The sequence below is a fragment of the Triticum aestivum genome, chromosome 3B (assembly GCF_018294505.1).
Source record: "Triticum aestivum cultivar Chinese Spring chromosome 3B, IWGSC CS RefSeq v2.1, whole genome shotgun sequence".
NCBI lineage: Eukaryota > Viridiplantae > Streptophyta > Magnoliopsida > Poales > Poaceae > Triticum > Triticum aestivum.
This window is the reverse complement of record NC_057801.1, coordinates 52,525,005-52,545,182: the sequence shown is the minus strand read 5'-3', so window position 1 is coordinate 52,545,182 and position 20,178 is coordinate 52,525,005. Positions and strand designations below refer to the sequence as shown.

The 20,178-nt window shown below is 46.8% G+C and overlaps 1 protein-coding gene across 3 annotated transcripts; it reads right to left on the bottom strand.

Moving 5' to 3' along the window:
• Nucleotides 1–16,663: 16,663 nt before the first annotated feature.
• On the bottom strand, nucleotides 16,664–20,178 carry LOC123064684 (phosphoglycerate kinase, cytosolic-like). 3 transcript variants are annotated; one of them, XM_044488105.1, is made up of 6 exons: nucleotides 19,880–20,178; nucleotides 19,585–19,674; nucleotides 19,499–19,512; nucleotides 18,555–18,632; nucleotides 18,196–18,456; nucleotides 16,664–16,976 (listed from the first exon to the last, which is right to left on the bottom strand). In XM_044488105.1, the coding sequence occupies exons 2-6, from the start codon at nucleotides 19,667–19,669 to the stop codon at nucleotides 16,956–16,958; spliced, it is 459 nt and encodes a 152-aa protein (XP_044344040.1). In that variant the 5' UTR covers nucleotides 19,670–19,674; nucleotides 19,880–20,178; the 3' UTR covers nucleotides 16,664–16,955. The 3 variants fall into 3 exon arrangements, with proteins under 3 accessions (XP_044344040.1, XP_044344039.1, XP_044344042.1); XM_044488104.1 differs by having other exon boundaries at nucleotides 19,434–19,512; nucleotides 19,605–19,674; XM_044488107.1 differs by having other exon boundaries at nucleotides 19,434–19,512; nucleotides 19,880–20,176.

Here is a 20,178-nt window from a genome sequence, read left to right as displayed (position 1 = left end):
CCTGAAGAATTTCAAGTCGATGGAGGAGCTCCAGTGTTGTCGGGGTTGTTTGTTGTAGCAGGGCCTGCTGCAGTATCGTCCAAATCTTCATACTCATCAGTGTCACGCGATGAAGAATAAGAGCTGGCCACCAGTGGAGGAACTTTGACCCTCTTGAATTTCTTCGGAGGAGGTGCAGACCAGTCAAATTCTTCCTTGAGATCCATAGTCTTTAGTTCTTTAGTGCTATAGACATGAGTGAGGACAGCCCAGGTGCGGTTGAAGGTTTCATGAAGGTAGTATTGGTTCTTCTTCACTGCATTGTGTGTTGAGGTCATATTGTGAAGAAGTGCACCAAACTGGCGCTTTACCCATTTGTGATTGTGATCAACCTTCTGATGAAGACTGAGGAGTAACTCACGGTCAGTCATCACCCTGGGTGCTGTGGCTTGAGGATTTTGCTTGGCTAAGGTATTTGCGGCGGAGTCATGTGTGGCAGAGTCGTCATTGGTAGAGTAAGATGCAGCCTTGCGAAATTGACCATCCAATGGACGAATGCCTTCATCGATCACAGCAGCTGCCTTGCCTTTATCATCAGCAGATGAAACTGTCCGTTTGAGGACTTCAATGGGAGGCAAGTAGCTACCGTGGTTCAGAGTGTCAGCTTTGTAATTCAGTGAAGATCTTGCCCTGATGAATCTCATAATCCAAGGCGCATAGGGCTTCAGCTCGAATGGTGACATAGCAATATTGGCCAGAGTCCTCATGAAGAAATCATGGAAGTTGACGGGAACGCCATGAATGATGTTGAAAAGCATATTCTTCATGATGCCAACAACTTCTTCATCATTTGAGTCGTGGCCTTTGATAGGACTCATTGTCTTCGTCAGAATGCGATAGACAGTCCGAGGCACATAGAGTAATTCCTTGACGAGGAATTTGGTTCGTGGGGCCTGCCCAGGCTTCAAAGGCTTCATGAGCACTTGCATATAGTGATTTGTCAGTTCAGGGTCACTGTAGGTGCAACGTGCACTGTCATGGGGAGGATTGAGAGGAAGGACACGAAGCAATTCAGTTGCCGGTGCCTTGTAGTGAGTGTTTTCAGTCATCCAGTCCAACACCCATGAGTTGACATCGTCAGCGTCTCCAGTGATATGAAGTGTCGCGTAGAACTGAAGAATGAGTTCTTCATTCCAATCGCAAATGTCCGTGCAGAAATTTAGTAATCCTGCATCGTTAAGAACACTGAGGACTGGCTCGAAGCATGGCAGAGATTCCATGTCCACGTGAGGAATATGTTCATGATCGAAGATTTTGTCTTTGTCAAACAGCACAGAGGAATAGAAGTTGGCCTGACTAGCAGTCCAGAAACGCCTCTTCCTTATGCGAGCAGAGTCATAGGGGTTGTAATTAGTGAAGAATACATGCTCGGCAAAGAAGTCTTCAACCTTGAACTTCTGTTTACTTGAGAACGAATTCTTTGGCTTTGGCAGAGGGATGTCAGTGAGTTGCATCACCACCTCAGGAATCGCGAGCTCAGGTTCTTCAGGCTGAGGAATTTCTGGTTCCTCTTCGTGTGCAACCTGAGGATCAGCAGCAGCAGGTTCTTCAGCACTAGCGGCTGGAATGTCTTCATGCACAGAGGGAGTGGGTTGAGTTTCTTCAGAGCCCATTTGAACTGTTGGTGCAGGGGACTGAGGAATCTGTTGGATAGGTGTGAAGAGAGGAGTATTGGGATGCTGACTTTCCCAAAAGTCATCATTCATCATAGGTGTGGTGCATCCTATATCCACATCTTCATCTTCAATTTTCTCAACACCAGCCTCTTTAGCTGTGAACTTAGGCATAGGTGAGGAAATGACAGGCGTTGAAGGGATTTCGTCCACTTCAATTTCTTCATCAATCTGCTCTGTCGAAGCAGCAGAATGATTTCCTTCATCAGATCCGCTTGGGATCTCATAGTCTTCTCCAAAAGGAACGAGGTCCTTTGATGGCATGGAGGAAATTGGAGCGGCATCAATTGGATTTTCGAGTGAGCTGGTCATTGGCTTCATCTTCTTCGCAGCCGAAGAATTTGACACAACTGATGCCTTCCTTTTCTTCACTGCAGCTCGCTCTGCAGCCTTGGTCTTCTTCACATCAGAGGCAGATGGAAGAATTGGAGTTGGTGTAGGCGCGGGAGGAGCTGAGGAATCTGGTTCATTTTCTTCAGGTGCAACTGATGCAGTTGCCCTGTTCTCTTCAGTTTCTTCAGGCGCACCACTAGTGGATGCCCTGGCAATTTCTTCAGCGGCTGGAATGGAGTCATCAGCCCTGGAACTAGCATTTTCTTCAGCAGGCTGAAAGTCATCGGCGGTGCTGGCATGTTCTTCAGCAGGCTGAGCAGAGTCTGCAGCCTGAGGGTTTTCTTGTTGCGTTGGGGCTGCAACATTTGTGAATTTCTTCGTCAGATTGACGAATCTCACTTTAGCTCCTTGCCAATCAGCATAGTAGGCATCAAAGTCTTTGCTGAGGGCTTGAATTTCAGACTGAGCCTGGAGAAGTTCCTCAGGTGTCATTCTGACAACATTTTTCTTCAGGAGCTTCTCCTTTCTGTATTGCGCTTTCTTGATCTCTCTTGCCTTTTCAAACTTCCATTTCTCTTCAGTGATGAAATGGGTCAGCGTGTGAATTTGACCAGGAGTCAAATGAAAATCAGGCATTGGGGTGTTTGGATCCTTGTGCCAGAGATCAATGTAATCGAGGATCTTCTTCGGATCCAAAAGCAGTGGCACAGATGTGCCTTTGGCTCTAGCGGCCTTCACCTGTCTGTCTCTGATGATTTCTGCAAGTTCATCATCAGAAGCTTCATCATCAGAAGGCACATGGAATGCGACCTGTTTCTTCTTTGGACTTGGCCGAGGACTGCGTCCAGCTGTTGCTTTAGTCTTCAACAGTGTGGGGCCTGATGAGGAAATTGGTGCAGCTGAGGAACTTGCTGAAACACCAGAGGCAATTGAGAAACCAGCAGTCCTTTGACATGTAGCCAGATGCACAGGAGCTGAGGACTTTGAAGGAGTTGCTGAGGACTTTGGTGGAGCAGTAGTAGTGTGAGGAATTTGCTGTGAGGGCATTGCTGAGAAACTTGGCCGTGAGGGCGCTGTTGGTGAAGCACTTGGCTTACGAGCAGGCTTCTTTGGCATGGATTTCCTCGGTTTGACCGAGGCCTCAGTAGCAGTAGCAGTGGCAGAATCCTCATTGAATTTCTTCACTGCCTCCTTGGCTTGTCTTACCAATTTAGCTTGGCGCTTAGCCCATTCTTCAGGAAAGTCCTCACCACGCTTGATGCTGGTGGGGTCAGCTACTTGGCCAGGTGCCAATGGAGCTCTTGGGCATGGAGGATTGAGGGCGAATTTCCTCATATACTTTGGAGTCACATATCTGTATTCCCTCCATTCCCTTGCCCATCTCCGTTCAATCCTCTGTATGCGCACCTTGCGCTGATTTTTGTTTTCTTTGCCAAATTTTGCTTCATCAGGTGTGCAATAGTCAGCATAAATTTCCTCAGGGATTTCAAACACAGTCATAACCTCAGGTTTCTTTCCTCCTTTCTGCGGCTTCTTACCGTCTGCCATATTCTTCAGATGAGGAATTTGAACAATTGAACACTCTGAAGAAGTATGCAGTTTTTCTTCGAGGAACGCTGCAAATGAGTTAAGTTGATGAGAACCTAGTGATTCAGCAGCAGACATGAGTACCTGTGAATAGAGTATAGGTGCGAGGAATTTGGAGAGGTCATATGCGTTCTCAGAAGGTTTTTCGAAAAGAACAAGTTTTGAGGAATTTCACCAGATGAACCTTGAGGAATTTCACTAAGCGTTCTTGTCTTACGTTCCAGAGTTGTACAGATCGAAGATCCACACAATTAGGGAATCTTGAAGAAAATGATTGCTTAGAGAAACAGTTCAAGATCATATGATGTGTGAGGTGTTCATATGTGTGAAGATTTGAAGAATAAACACCTTTGAAGATTTCCAGGAAAGTTTGAGAATCAAAGTGAGTAATAAAAGTAACTTTTAATTACCCGAAGTGAAGAACACGACGAACTGAGAAGAACAGATGTGAAGTTCGTCAAGTTAGATCTCCCACGCCCTTACTTGGCAGAGGAAGACAGCTACGGCGGCGGTGGAGTGAAGATTTCCGTGGTCGGCGTAAGTACGACGGCGACGAGGTCGAAGCAGCGAAGCTCTTCCTCATCGGCAATGATGGAGTAGCGGCGGCGCTAGGGTTTGAGGAGCTCGAGTGAGAGAGTAGCGATCGAGCGGAGTAAATGAAGTGAGGAAGGGGAGAGGGGCATTTATAGACACGGTAAAAACTGTTCGTCCGAAGATTTTGGGACGAACGTGCCCCTGCCCTTTCTCCTTCTCGCGACATGTGTCACCCACGTACTGTGTAGTTGCGATCGTGTACGATCGTGGGTGAATAGAATAATGCATTGTGGAAAGCAGAACGGTTTGAGCGGCAAAAAACCGAAAATTTGGATAAGATTTGTTTTAAAGTTTCGTTCGCAATTTCTTCAGCTGTCAAGGACACAGTGAAGATTTTGAACGAGTTTCAAATAGAACGCACATGAAGAATTTGTGAATAGATTGGGCTGAGTATAGCATAGAGGGGGAAGGGTCCGATCACATTCACTTAGCAAAAAATGCAACTTGAAGAAATAGCTATAAGTGAATGCTGTAGAGGACATAAACTCATATATATATAGCCAATGAAGAAAAACGACGGAAACAGTGAAGATTTTGCAAAGTTGAAGAATTTGAAAAACTGAAGAATTTCAAAACTGGAAAAAAAACTCAAATTGAAGATTTTAAACTTTTTGTGGTGGCGTGACCCACCGTATAAGAATGATGATTTCAGACACCGCATACAATTGTCGTAGGGTTCTGAGAATCAAATTCTTCATTAATTTCTTCACACTTAGAGTGTTATTCTTCATTGATTGAAGAAAAACGTTTCTTCATGTGTTGCACATCTAAGTCATCGATTTTGCATAAGTGTCAGGGTGTCGTCCTTTTCAAAGAACATTCGAAGATTCTAAGATATTTAGCTCCACCGCAACTTGCTAAATCTCTTCTCATCCAAGGGCTTAGTGAAGATATCAGCTAGCTGTTCTTCAGTCTTCACATGCTCGATGGAGATGTCGCCCTTCAACACATGATCATGAAGAAAATGATGATGAATATGAATGTGCTTTGTCTTCGAGTGCTGAACTGGGTTGTGTGCAATCTTGATGGCACTCTCATTGTCGCAGAGGAGAGGCACATTCTTCACGTTGACGCCATAGTCCTTGAGTGTTTGCTTCATCCAAAGCAGTTGAGCACAGCAAGAGCCAGCAGCAATGTATTCAGCTTCCGCAGTAGACAGTGATACACAGTTCTGTTTCTTCGAGGACCAATAGACCAAAGATCGTCCGAGGAAATGACAAGTGCCAGAAGTTGACTTGCGGTCAACACGATCACCAGCATAGTCAGAGTCAGAATATCCAATGAGATCAAAAGTAGAGCCCTTGGGGTACCATAATCCTAGTGTTGGTGTGTGAGCTAGATATCGAAGAATATGCTTCACAGCCTTATGGTGTGATTCCTTCGGTGCAGCTTGAAATCGGGCACACATGCAAACACTAAGCATTATATCTGGCCTAGATGCACATAAGTACAATAAAGAACCAATCATGGAGCGGTATACATTGTGATCGAAGTCAATACCATTTTCATCAGTGCTTAGATGGCCATTTGTGGGCATAGGAATTTTGACGCCGTTGCAATCTTGCAGGCCGAATTTCCTCAGTACATCTTTGAGGTATTTCTCCTGAGATATGAATATGCCATTGCACTGTTGACGAATTTGAAGACCTAAGAAGAATTTCAACTCTCCCATCATAGACATTTGATATTCTTCACTCATCGTATAGGCAAATTCATCACTATAACGTTGGTCAGTACAGCCAAAGATAATATCATCAACATATATTTGGCACACAAACAGTTCACCATCATAAGATTTAGTAAAGAGAGTAGGGTCGAGTGAACCGGGTGTGAAGCCATTCTTCACGAAGAATTCCTTCAATGTATCATACCACGCCCGAGGGGCTTGCTTGAGGCCATAGAGGGCATTATTAAGTCTGAAGACTTTGTCAGGATTCTTTGGATCTTCAAAACCTGGGGGTTGAGCAACATATACTTCTTCCTCAAGCTTACCATTGAGGAATGCACTTTTCACATCCATTTGATATAAGATGATATCATGATGGTTAGCATAAGCAAGTAATATGCGAATAGCCTCAAGTCTAGCAACAGGTGCAAAAGTTTCATCGAAATCAATACCTTCAACTTGTGCGTAGCCTTGAGCTACCAGTCGTGCCTTATTCCTCACCACAAGGCCATTTTCATCTTGCTTGTTGCGGTAGATCCACTTTGTGCCAATGATATTATGCTTGCGAGGATCTGGACGATTGACCAGTTCCCAGACATTGTTGAGCTCGAACTGATGTAATTCTTCTTGCATAGCCTGAATCCACTCCTTCTCCAAAAATGCTTCATCTACCTTAGTGGGCTCTGTGATAGAGGCAAAAGCATAGTGCCCACAAAAGTTATATAAATGTGAAGCTTTTGAGCGTGTGAGAGGACCTGGTGCTCTAATGTCATCGATGATCTTCTCCACTTGCACTTCTTTTGCAACGCGAGGATGAGCTGGTTGTCGCTGAGGAGTTTGATCAGCATTTTCTTCAGCACCATTTTCCTCAGCATTTTCTTCAGGTGCATCAGCTCGACGTTCTTCATGAACTGGAATGAATTCTTCAGCAGATTCTTCAGTAGGAATGACATCCTCAGTTGCCTTGAACTTGATAGAATCCTCAGGTGCTGGTTCATCTAACACAGAAGGTAGGTGCTCTCTTTGCGAGCCATTAGTTTCATCGAACCGCACATCTACGGTGTCAACAATCTTGTGAAGAACAATGTTGAAGACTCTGTAGGTGTGCGAGTCCTTTCCGTAACCAAGCATAAAACCTTCATGTGCTTTCGGTGCAAATTTAGAATTGTGGTGAGGATCTCTAATCTAACATTTAGCACCGAAGACTTTGAAATAACTCACATTGGGTTTCTTGTCAGTGAGGAGTTCATAGGCCGTCTTCTTGAAGAATTTGTGAAGATATACTCTGTTGATGATGTGGCACGCAGTATCAATTGCATCAATCCAAAAACGATGAGGCGTTTTGTATTCATCAAGCATAGTGCGAGCCATCTCAACAAGAGTTCTGTTCTTGCGCTCCACGACGCCATTTTGCTGAGGAGTATAGGGAGCAGATAACTCATGAGTAATACCAAGTTCATCAAGATAGTCATCAAGACCGGAATTCTTGAACTCAGTTCCATTGTCACTTCTGATGTGCTTGATCTTCACACCAAAGTTGGTTGAAGCCCTCGAGGAAAAACGTTTGAAGACTTCCTGCACTTCATATTTGTAAGTAACAATGTGTACCCATGTATATCGAGAGTAATCATCAACAATGACAAAACCATATAGAGATGCATCATTAGTGACTGCTGAGTAATGATTAGGTCCGAAGAGGTCCATGTGAAGCAATTTGAATGGACGAGTAGTGGTCATGATAGTCTTCGCTGGATGCTTGGCCTTGGTCATTTTTCCAGCTTCACAGGCTCCGCATAAGTGATCCTTGAGGAATTTGACATTCTCAATGCCAATGACATGCTTCTTCTTTGCAAGCGTGTGCAAATTCCTCATGCCTGCGTGACCAAGTCGTCGATGCCATAGCCAGCCTTCTGAAGCTTTTGCAAGTAGACACACGGCTGGTTGTGGTCCTGTAGAGAAATCAACAATATACAAATCTCCTCTCCTAAAGCCTTCGAAGACTTTGGAATTGTCAGCTTCCATAATCACAACACAGCGATACTTGCCAAAGACAACAACCATATCAAGATCACAAAGCATTGAGACTGACATGAGGTTGTATCCTAAGGACTCAACAAGCATGACTTTGTCCATGTGTTTATCCTTAGAGATTGCAACCTTACCAAGACCCAATACCTGACTTTTGCCTTTGTCAGCAAAGATGATATGCTTCAGATGTGACGGTGATAAGGAAGCATCCATCAATAGATTCTTGTCACCAGTCATGTGATTCGTACATCCACTATCGAAGACCCACTCAGTAGCTTTGGGTTGATCATCCTGCAGATGAATTAGTGTAGCTTAAAATCTCATATGCTTCATTTGTGAAGAATATGATATCAAGTTCATCAGATGAATTTCATCAATCAGTAAACAGATATAGCAGTATGAGGACGTGTGAAATGAAGGTTCATTTCATCATGATTCGCCTGCGTCCTTTCAGGCAATATTGTCAGGTCCCCAGCAAATTCTTCAGACGTTAAAGCACGTCTGGAGACCTGACCCTGCAGAAGAGATTAATTCTTTTTCTTCACCACCCACATCTGAAGGGGTGGCAAAGAGTTTATCACTCTGCGAGCACCATACGAGAATGGTGGCATAGAGGCCAAACCATTTCGTTTCACATAAGAGGGGTTAGGGTAAGCATATGAATAAGCAGAGAAATTCTTCGAGGACTTATGAACATAATGGTTTGAAGAATAATGCACATATTCATAGCCCTTAGTTCTACCCTGCGAAACAGAGTTGTTAGCACGATGATAATCATGTGAGGACTTTGATCCTTTTGAGGAATTTGATCCACGTGAGGAATTTGGTCCGTATGAGGACTTGGATCCATATGAAGAATTTGATCTGGGGTTCCTGTTCTTCACTGGTGGTGTCATGAGGACATTCACCTGAAGACTTTCAAGGCACTTCTTGGGAACCCAGATTTTCTTCATAGGAGAACCGTTCCTGCAGTTAGTGCCAACATATCTAGCAAATACTTCACCATTCTGATTTTTGAACAGTTTATAGTTGGAGTCAAATGACTCATCAGAAGAATGAGGAGATTCACATGTAAAGCCAGATAAGTTAGATGGATCAACTGGAGGTCCCTTTGCAGCAACCCATGAGGTTTTGGGGTACTGCTCAGGCTTCCAATATGTTCCATCAGCATTACGTTTCCTCTCAAAGGCGATACCCTCTTTCCTAGGGTTTCTGTTGAGGATCGGCTTTTTAAGCACATCACAAAGAGTCTGATGCCCTTTGAGGCTTTTGTACATGCCTGTTGTCGTTGTCAAAACCGGCGGATCTCGGGTAGGGGGTCCCGAACTGTGCGTCTAGGCGGATGGTAACAGGAGACAAGGGACACGATGTTTTCCCAGGTTCGGGCCCTCTTGATGGAGGTAAAACCCTACGTCCTTCTTGATTAATATTGATGATATGGGTAGTACAAGAGTGGATCTACCACGAGATCAAGGAGGCTAAACCCTAAATCTAGCCTATGGTATGATTGTTTTAATGTATGTTGTGTCCTACGGACTAAAGCCCTCCGGTTTATATAGACACCGGAGAAGGCTAGGGTTACACAGAGTCGGTTACAATGGTAGGAGATCTACATATCCGTATCGCCAAGCTTGCCTTCCACGCCAAGGAAAGTCCCATCGGGACACGGGACGGAGTCTTCAATCTTGTATCTTCGTAGTCTTGGAGTCCGGCGGATGATGATAGTCCGGCTGTCCGGACACCCCCTAGTCCAGGACTCCCTCAGTAGCCCCTGAACCAGGCTTCAATGACGATAAGTCCGGCGCGCATAATGTTTGGCATTGCAAGGTGGGTTCCTCCTTTGAATAATCCAGAGAAGATCATGAACACCAGGATAGTGTCCGGCTCTGCAAAATAAATTCCACATTCCACGGTAGAGAGAATAAAATGTACACAAGTCCAATCTGCTGACGTATCTTGCGGCACGTCGTCACGCCACTACCAAGCCTTTACTTGAATCGTTTTTTGTTATACCACCTCAGCACGTTTAGCGAAGCGGTTTCCTTGGCACGTCTTGTCGAAGCAGAGATCGTGTTCCCCTTATTCTGTGATTCTCATCAATACGGACGTGGGTAACCCAACCGCGCCATTGATGGTGGCGCTTGGGAGATAAGCGAGTTTTACCAGGCTGGTGGGGGACGCATAGTGTTCGCCCGCCTATATATAAGGGATAAGGATTCACCTTTTCTCCCACGCCTTCTTCCTCCTTTGCTTATCCACCTCCGCGCACTCAAGCTCCAACGCCCAAGCTCGCGCATCTCATCTTAACCTTCCCCGACCATGTCCGGAGGGGGAGGCAAATGGTTGGCTTCCACCGTTAAGGAGGAGCATATCACCAAGCTGCGCAGCGCCAGATACCTTTCCGGCGATATCGCGCACTGGCTGCTCGATGAGGGGCAGCTCATCCCTACCCCCGGGCCCCATGAGAGGGTCGTTTTCCTTCCCCACTTCCTCCGTGGACTGGGCTTTCCACTTCACCCCTTTGTCCGGGGGCGCATGTTCTACTACGGCCTGGATTTCCATGATCTGGCGCTAAACTTCATCCTCAACATCTCGGCGTTTATCGTCGTGTGCGAGGCCCTCCTCTGCATCCGGCCCCACTTCAGCTTGTGGCTCAAGACCTTCAACGTCAAGCCGAAGGTAGTGAAGGGCATGCAGGCGGAGTGCGGAGGCGCCATGCTGGGCAAGATGCCCAACGTCCTCTGGTTTGAAGGGGCCTTCGTGGACTCCGTCAAGGGGTGGCAATCGGGGTGGTTCTATATCATCGAGCCGCGCGACCCTATGTGGGCGGCGGCCCCCGAGTTTAGATCTGGCATCCCTACGCAGCTAACCTCCTGGAAAGAGAAGGGCTTGCTGTGGGGTAATCCGAAGGAGCTGACGGGACTCCGAGCCTATATCCAGAAGCTGGTGAACAAGAAGCTCAGGCTCGTCGACGTGGTCCAAGTCATGCTCGTCCGCCGGGTCCTCCCATGCCAAGAACGGGCATTCAATCTGTGGGAGTTTGATCCGGAACAGCACCAGGCGCTGAGCGGGCTCTTCGACACGACGTACGAAGGCGCCTGGAGGGTGCTGTTTAAGGGCGCCGAAGCCCCCACATCCGCGACGGAAGATCGCGGATTTCACTCGCTGCATCCGGCTGACGAGGTAAGTGATTCTACCCCTTTACGGGACACTTGTTGTAAATAGATTGATTCTAAGAGGGTTTCAATCTCCCTTTTCCTTTGACAGGAATGGATGAAGAAGGCCGAGCAGCTCATCTGCCCGGCTCCCATGCCAGAAGACCCAGTGGATGCCCGTCTAGCGGGGCTGCTGGTTCCGGCACCGCACGTGGTGCCGGAGAAGAAGGCCAAGAAGGTGGCCACGGGCACTCGAAAGAGTTCCCGTAATCAGGCGTCCGACGATGAGGTGGACTCCTCCCCCGAAGACGAGGAGGAGGAAGAAGACTCTATCCCAGAGGGGGGAGAGAGGAATAGGAAGGCTTCCCCAACAGGGGAGGCCGAAGGGTCCAAGAGGGGGAGAACTATTCCCCCGGACAGCTCCGCCAACACCAACGTTGGCGACGAGGAGTGGCCTTCAAGGACCAGGCCTCCAGCGAGATCGTAAGTATCCGGATCCCTGATATGCAATTTCTTTCATGTCACCTGGTGTCCTACTAACGCCGCATACTGCCCGCAGGCCGGCCAATGATGATTTCCCCGCTTCATCGAGCAGGTCGTTGGCCCCGTCGGATGTGGATTCACTTCCGACGGCCTCTACCCCCTGCGCCGATGAGGACGCCGAGGTGGGATCCCAGAAAGGGACCCATCAGGAGGAGGCTCCGGAGGCGCCACAAGGCAGCCTCCCGGACTTTGCGCCGGACTCTACGTCGGAACCTGCAGTTGTTCCAGAGTCCGGCAGGCGGCCCCTTCGAAAGAAGGGCAAGACCGTGACACCGGCGGCCTCCGTCCAACCGGAGGCGCCGGACAACTTGCTGGAGGCGCTCAAAGGCGCTTCCATCGAGGAAGAACACCGCACTGTTATGAGTGCGGTGATTCAGAAGGTTCAGCTCGCCAAGAGCGGGCTGACCGCAGCCTGGAGTAGCCTTCTAACAGGCTTTGAGGTAAGAAGTTAAAATTATGTAATGTAATACCGCATAGACAGTAGCCCCTGATGCTCGGTTCGGTGTTCGGAAAGAAAAGCCGGACTGAGGATCTAAAAATATAGTCGCAGGTTGCTAATAAATTATGTCAATATGGGTTTGCAGGTTGTGCTGCTGACCTCTGCCGCACTGACTGCGGAGGTTGGTACATTGAAGCAAGATCTCGAGCGGTCCGAGCGAGAGCTCGGCCATGCCAAGAGGCAGCTCGAGGACAAAGAAGATGAGTAGCACCACTTTGAATTTTTACCTTACAGAAAAGGATTTTGGTCGCAATAAAATTAACAAGGATAATATGGGTATTGCAGGGGCCACAAATGAGGTGGCAGCCCTGAAGGAGGCTGTGTCCGCGGCCGAACACAGTGCGGCCGCGGAACGGGCAGAGCGAGAAAAGCAGGAGGCACAAGTGGCGGCAGTGCGGCAAGAGCTCCAGGCCCTCATGGAGAAGCATGAGAGCTTGGAGCGCGACTCCAAGACTCGAGAGTCCGAGCTCGCCTCGGCTCTCGAAAGTGCCAAGTCCGCCAAGGCCGAGGCCCGTAAGGCCCTTCAGGAGGTTGAAGATGTGAAGAAGATAGAAGCGGGTAAGGCATTTTTCATGCAAAGCAAGCATGTTAATGTAAACTACCTGACACTTACCCGCATTCGGAGCTCTCCAGGGGCGTTTGCAGATCTGCCGCGTAGTGTGTCCGATGCCGCCGCATTCTACCGTGGCGAGGAGGGGAGCTCAACGGAGAAGGTCTTCTGGTCTCAGTACGCTGAAGCTGGCCATCCGGTGCCCCCAAGCGACCAGCTGAAGCAGCTGGTCGAACTCCACAAGGTAGCTGAGTAGGCCATGAAGGGCCTTATAGTCCGGCTGTGGCCTGGACAGGCCATGCCTGGGAGCTACTTCGGCCCCGTGCGGCGGCTAGTGGATACGTGCCCCTGGGTGGAGGTTATCAAGCGCTCCGCCTGTATTGAAGGTGCTCGTCGGGCCCTTGCCCGCACAAAGGTGCACTGGGGCAGGCTGGATGCCGAGAGGCTTCTTACTAATCCGCCGCCACCGGGCAAGGAGTATCGTACGCCCGTAATGTATTATAAAACTGTCCTGAAGGGAGCCCGCGATATTGCGGATGAATGCCCTAGAGATGTAATTTTTGAGTAAACTCGCTATGTATTATCCTGTGCGCTGAAAACTTTGTTCATGTGCGCTTTAAGCAAGGCTTGTTTAATTTAAAATATTACCTTCTGTGCGGCCGTTTATGAAATCTGAGAGATGGCAAGTCGTTGGCTTCAGCCCCCAAGCCGCAAGTGCTGGGGTGTTCGGGATAACTTGAGCACTCTTGTTCCCATTTTTGGGTCCATCTAGGGAGGCGCTCAACACAGCGAACAAGGCAACCGGACTTATAATGCTTGAACACTCTCACTTAGCCATAGAATTCTATAATTTTAAATTTCAGCGAAGCCCCTAGTATTCGGAAGACCGAATTCGAGGCGCTATCCACGCCTTCGTCGGACATTATCCGGAACTTCACTCGAAGCGGCGTGAGTCTTTAAGGACCCAAAAAGACCTCTCGAACAGCGACCAGTCTCTCACCTTATCATGCCGGTCAGTTTTAGCTTTCTCCACTGAGGCGCTCGCCCAGCTCAACCGGGGCGCAATCGCAGTGGTTCTCCCAGTGCCACCTTAGCCGACGGAACGGAACGTAAGGCACCAAAACGTGGGAGCCGGGCAAACCCAACTATTGACCCAAGAAATGATTCGGAGCCGATTCATATAATGCTATAAGTTCGGGGTGCCGCACTTGTGAAAGTGTTCGAACTTATCACACCATAATGTGGGGAACATAAGCCCCTGGTGTATTAGGCCGTACCAAAATATATGGGTGCAAGATGTCATGTAATGAACATATATATGTAATAACAGGCAAAAAAGTGCTGCATCATTTATTAAAGGAAGTCTGCTATGAATGCGGACTGATACAAATAGTGCGGTAAGCAAGGGTTTTGTACTAGTTAAACATGTCCCCCTCTAGGGATAGGCTGCGAACTTGGTGTATATAATCAAATTTAATGCTCGTAATTGAGACCACCTGAGTGTTCGTCGCCGCATTCTTGCTTCCCCGGCTGTTGCATCATGAGTTCGGCAGGTTCACCGCCGGACAGGGCCTCTGGCTAACGGAGTCCTGTGTATACAAAGAAGGAAAATAATAATAAGAAAGAGTGGCACACTTGCGAGCCCCTGGTGTGGTCGAGCCGCACTCTGGGTCTATTGTGGTGGTGCCCCTTCCCCTACGCCCATGGTATCTCCAAAGCGTAATGATGTACGCGGAGGGTTGTTCTTGCGATCATGCGAGGGCGGGGGTTAGGGCCGCATTGCTATGCATGCTCGGATCGTGCCAGGTGGTCTTGGTTGGTGTTGCTTCGGGTGCGTTTGGCTGTATCCGGCCGTTTAATGGCCGGACTCGAAAATTGCCTTAAAAGGCTGCTCTGTACTTCTACCGCGAGAGCTGCTGTATGTTCCTCCGTTCGGAGGGAGCGTTCCGTATTTCCGTTGACCGTGATGACTCCACGAGGGCCTGACATCTTGAGCTTGAGGTATGCATAATGCGGCACCACGTTGAACTTTGAAAACGCGGTTCATCCGAGCAGAGCGTGATAGCCGCTGCGAAATGGGACTATGTCGAAGATTAACTCCTCGCTCCGGAAATTATCCGGGGATCCGAAGACCACTTCCAGTGTGACTGAGCCTGTACAATTGGCCTCCACACCCGGTATGACGCCTTTAAAGATTGTCTTTGTAGGTTTAATCCTTAAGGGGTCTATGCCCATCTTGCACATTGTATCCTGATAAAGCAGGTTCAGGCTACTGCCGCCGTCCATCAGGACTCTCGTGAGGTGAAATCCATTGACGATTGGGTCTAAAACCAATGAGGCGAATCCGCCATGGCGGATGCTGGTCGGATGGTCTCTTTGATCGAAAGTGATCGGACAAGAGGACCATGGATTGAACTTCGGGGCGACTGGCTCCATCGCGTATACGTCTCTTAGTGCACGCTTCCGCTCCCTCTTGGGTATATGGGTTGCGTAAATCATGTTCATCGTCCGCACTTGTGGGGGAAAACCCTTCTGTCCTCTATTGTTCGGCGGTCGGGTCTCTTCCTCGTCGTCGCTGTTTAGCCCCTTGTCATTGTTTTCGGCAATTAACTTGCCTGCCTGCTTGAACACCCAGCAATCTCTGTTGGTGTGATTAGCTGGCTTTTCAGGGGTGCCATGTATCTGACATAAGCGGTCGAGTATTCGGTCCAAATTGGACGGACCCGGAGTGGTTCTTTTGAATGGCTTCTTCCGCTGACCCGGATTAGAGCCTCGGAATCCGGCGTTGACTGCCGTATCCTCCTTGTCGTCACCGTTAATGCGGCGTTTATTTTTGCTTCGACGCGACCTGCCATTGTGGTCCTTAGTATCCGGACTGCCAGAATTTTTACTGAGGTTGTTGCTGCGAGCTAGCCAGCTATCCTCTCCCGCGCAAAAGCGGGTCATTAATGATGTGAGGGCTGCCATGGATTTCGGCTTTTCCTGTCCTAGGTGCCGGGCTAGCCACTCGTCGCGGATGTTATGTTTGAAGGCTGCGAGGGCCTCTGCATCCGGACAGTCGACGATTTGGTTTTTCTTTGTCAAGAACCGTGTCCAGAATTGTCTGGCCGATTCGTCTGGATGCTAAATTATGTGGCTTAGGTCATCGGCGTCTGGTGGCCGCACATACGTGCCCTGGAAGTTGTCGAGGAATGCGGCTTCCAGGTCTTCCCAACACCCAATTGACTCTGCGGGCAAGCTGTTAAGCCAATGCCGAGCTGGTCCTTTAAGCTTGAATGGGAGATACTTGATGGCATGGAGATCGTCGCCGCGGGCCATATGGATGTGAAGGAGATAATCTTCGATCCAAACCGCGGGGTCTGTTGTGCCATTGTAGGATTCGATGTTTACGGGTTTAAACCCTTCAGGGATTTGATGATCCATTACTTCGTCAGTGAAGCATAGCGGGTGTGCGGCGCCTCTATATTGAGCAATATCACGACGTAGCTCGAGAGAGCGTTGTCTGCTGTGTTCGGCCCGGCCGGAGTTATTGTATCTGGCGCGACGGTATTCGTCGTGGGTCGTGGGGCGCCGTCGTGATCCGTAGATCACTACAAGAAATTTGTTAATACATGACGGTCCTTGTCCGTCACCGATAGGCCCAAAACTGTCATGTGTGGCCGTCCATGACGGATCCTAAATCCGTCATGTATATCGCGTCATAATTTGACACCGTACCTTCCATGACAGTTCTTGTCCGTCATGGATTTGCCCCAGGCCCGCCAAGCCCAAACAAGGCTATGACGGAACAAACTGTCACCGATTTACATGACGTGGAAGCAACCTGGCATCTACATGGATTTGACATGGAGGCCAACGTGGCCGATGTGGTAAGCAACCCAATTTGGATTACGATTTTGGCGAACCCATTAATTGTTTATTTTGGCCAACCTGTGCGCATTATCCAACCTGTTCTTTAGTCCAACCCATTAGCCCCTTTTTAGTTTATCACCTTTCCTCAATGCAACACTCTTTACAACATGACAACCAAACGATATTCATTCAAAAATATCACTTGTTCACTTGAGAATACAGAGTTCCAACAAGAGCTCTATAGGAAAAACTCACAAGTATATCTAGAAAGCTCTATAAGCCACATGACTTCCATGGAAAAATGCCCTGCTCTATAAGCCACATGACTTCCATGAAAAAATGACCTACTAGCTGATTTTAATCTCCAACACTTAGCCACCTCTTTCAGGCAGTTATACGGACAAAAGTAGTTCCTGCTAAAAAACTTCAATCTCCACTAACACACTAGCTGCCAAACCTGCATAGAAACCAAAACAATACAAAATTATAATTATAATAAGTTATAACAGCCAGCTCCCAAATGAATCTAGAATAATTACATTAGTTGATTTTCCAAGTAATCATCTGATTAGACACCACTACTATATTAAGGTACCCTGAAAATGTGGGCAACACACTAAAAAAATCATACCATATACAAGTTAAAAAAATGTTCTATAAATGTGGCATTTTATCATACAAACATAGAAAGGTCAACATCGAGTTAACACAAAGGATGGACAGATCATTTCATATTCACCAATTACAACAAAAATCAAGTTTACATGCACACTGACACGCCTTGGTTCCATACAATACAATGTAGTCATAGTTAACAAAGCATGCAAATAGTAATACCGGAGGCATACTTTGTTCATCGATTAAAGCTAATTTCTATCCAAAAACTTGATTTTTGCATGTAAAATAAAAACACCAAAAGGACACCATTATAGGCACTTAAATGATCCACTTAGTTATCTCATTGTGTTAACAGTATGACTCTTTACAAAGGCGAACTATTCACGAGCATAAGAAAACTTCAGTTAAGCACACAAAGATGAACCTAATGGTTCAGATTTAGTCTGATGCTTTCAGACCGTAACCTTCCACGCCCAGGAATTGTGAAGAACAATAACATATGTTGGAAGAAAAAAAAAGCATGCATTCTCCCATTTACTGATTAGACTTCATGGGATACAAGGTACATAATCATCTTAACCCACACTTCAATATGAGATGGGATACACGGTACATGAATATGAACCGACTAAACTAGTCTCCTGATACAGTGTAAACATTGTTAATGATATGCAAAAAGTATATTAACATGATTTTCTAAATGAAACTGAGTTGCTTTCTGTAAAGAGCGCTCACATGAAAATGTATAAAGTAAATAATTCAAGGGAATATACCTATATCTTTTCCTTTAGTTCTGGTTGTACACATAACATTTTAGTTTAATGTAGCACACCATTGATAGAGAATATGCTAGTAATAATACTGAAATTTCGAGACTGGACAAATGCACTTGTAGCATCTATTAGTAATCTTAAAGAAAAGCAAAGGATCCATGTACTGGCTTGCTCTTCTAAATCATATGCCATCTCATATGTAGCAAATGATATGTTTTTCTTTTTTCAATGGTTTTAAGATTTTAAGCAAATAATGTACAGGAATGAGATTCGTTTCAGCTATACCTTCTGCATGAGCAAGCCAGCAAGAGAAGGCCTCAAAAACTTGGTTACACCCTCGGTTGAAGAATGAGCCCTATGTGCAGTGCAGAAAGCATCATTTACATAAAGGTCAGCAACTGATGCAAGCTTCTTAGCAAACTCAGGATCATTTTTCTCTTCCTCCTTGTAGAATCTAACATTCTCCAAGAGTAGAACACTGCCATCTGGCAAAGCAGCAGCCAATTTTTCAACTTCTCCACCAATGCAGTCAGGGGCCATCACAACCTATTTGACAGAGACATAAACGATGTACAAATATAAGTGTTGTTAAACTAGTCCAGAAAGACAATGGAATTACAAGATTCTATCATCCCATAACATACTTCAAGTCCAAGGAGCTCAGGCAGGCGTGGAACAAGAGGCTTCAAGCTGAACTTGGGGGTGACACCTTTTGGGCGGCCCTAAAAATTACAACAATGAATTACATTAGAAAAAGCAATTATTAGCAGATTAATAGATCATTTTGGAATGGGATATACATCCCATATATTGGTTCCTCATCATATCAGGTAACATAAGTACTACAGTGCTACTCAAAATCACAGCCTAAAGTTGTTTGTTGGCAACATAAGTTCAGGTGAAAGCAACACAGTTTAACCTGGATAGTTCTAAAATTAGTAAGCTGCATAATGGTATGAAAGGTTAAAAGTGTACATGATCTGTTATCAATCTGTTCACATGCATTTTCAAAAATACAATAGTAATGATCAATCACCTCTGCTGTAATAAGGGAGAAAACTCAGCATCAATTAAACTAGTATCTTGCAAACCCATAGAAGAAGGGAAAATGGAATGATTATTTATACAACTCTATTACAAAGTCAGGTTCGAACAAGACATCGAGGCAGTAATGAAGTTCATACCACAGATAACATATTTTTCTTCTTAGATATAGATTAAACTAATTCTGGTATATATATTCACCGACCTACAGGAGACAACCAGGACAAAAAAGAAATGCCTATGGAGAAAACACTAAATAGAACATGGCGTCGCATTAATACATTAACAGAAATCATGTCTCCAAGACCTATTTGATGAATTTATTCACCACACTTGGTTACATTGATTCACTGAACCGGTATTTCGGTCGAAAATAAACTCAATGCATATTGAACACTTGATTATATTGATTGATTTAGAGAACAGAGGTACATCAAACTGTTAGAAAAATATAAACTGAATTAGATTTGGTACAGAACTGACTGAATTATATCTTGATAGAACGTCACATGTGCAGCCAGTTGACAAAACATGTGCGGTTTACCTCTACTTGATACCCTGCAGTGTACAAGATACAAAGAAAAATCAGTGCTAATAGATTCAGAGAGGAAGCACGCACACACAACCCACCAGTTGCTGCACGCACGCACATCTCACTCGTGGACACGCCGAAGCCCTCTGCCACTGCCTCTGCTATGTCAGCACGCACACACATTCTCCCTGCGAGTTGGAGAAGGCAGTAGTCACGCTTAGGAAATTGACTGAAGAGGGAGGCCACGCACTATCCTTACCCTTCCAACCTTGCCCATGAAAGGCTGGTATAACTACCAGCATAGGAAAATGAACTGGTCGTTCCCGCAGCAACGAGGCCATGGTATCGAGGAAGCCAAAAGGAGGGGAAGGACGCAGGAGCAACAACACTAACCAGTGGCGACTAGGGTACACTGCGGCCTCCAGCGAGAAATTGTGGTAGACCGGCCATCCCATGGTCACCCCGGTCGGATGAGGCCTACGTCGGGGTTGAGCTCCGTGTGGATCTGCGCGAGCCAAATATGCAGCAGCAACCCGAGGCCATGGTATAGAGGACGGGAGAGGCCGGGGATGAAAGATTACGCAGCCGTGGAGGTGGGGATGGGGTGGAGGAAGGAGACACTATCGGAGAAGTGGGGATGCAGGGGGATGAGGTGGGTGGGGGACGAGGGGATCCGGGAGAAGGGAGAAGAT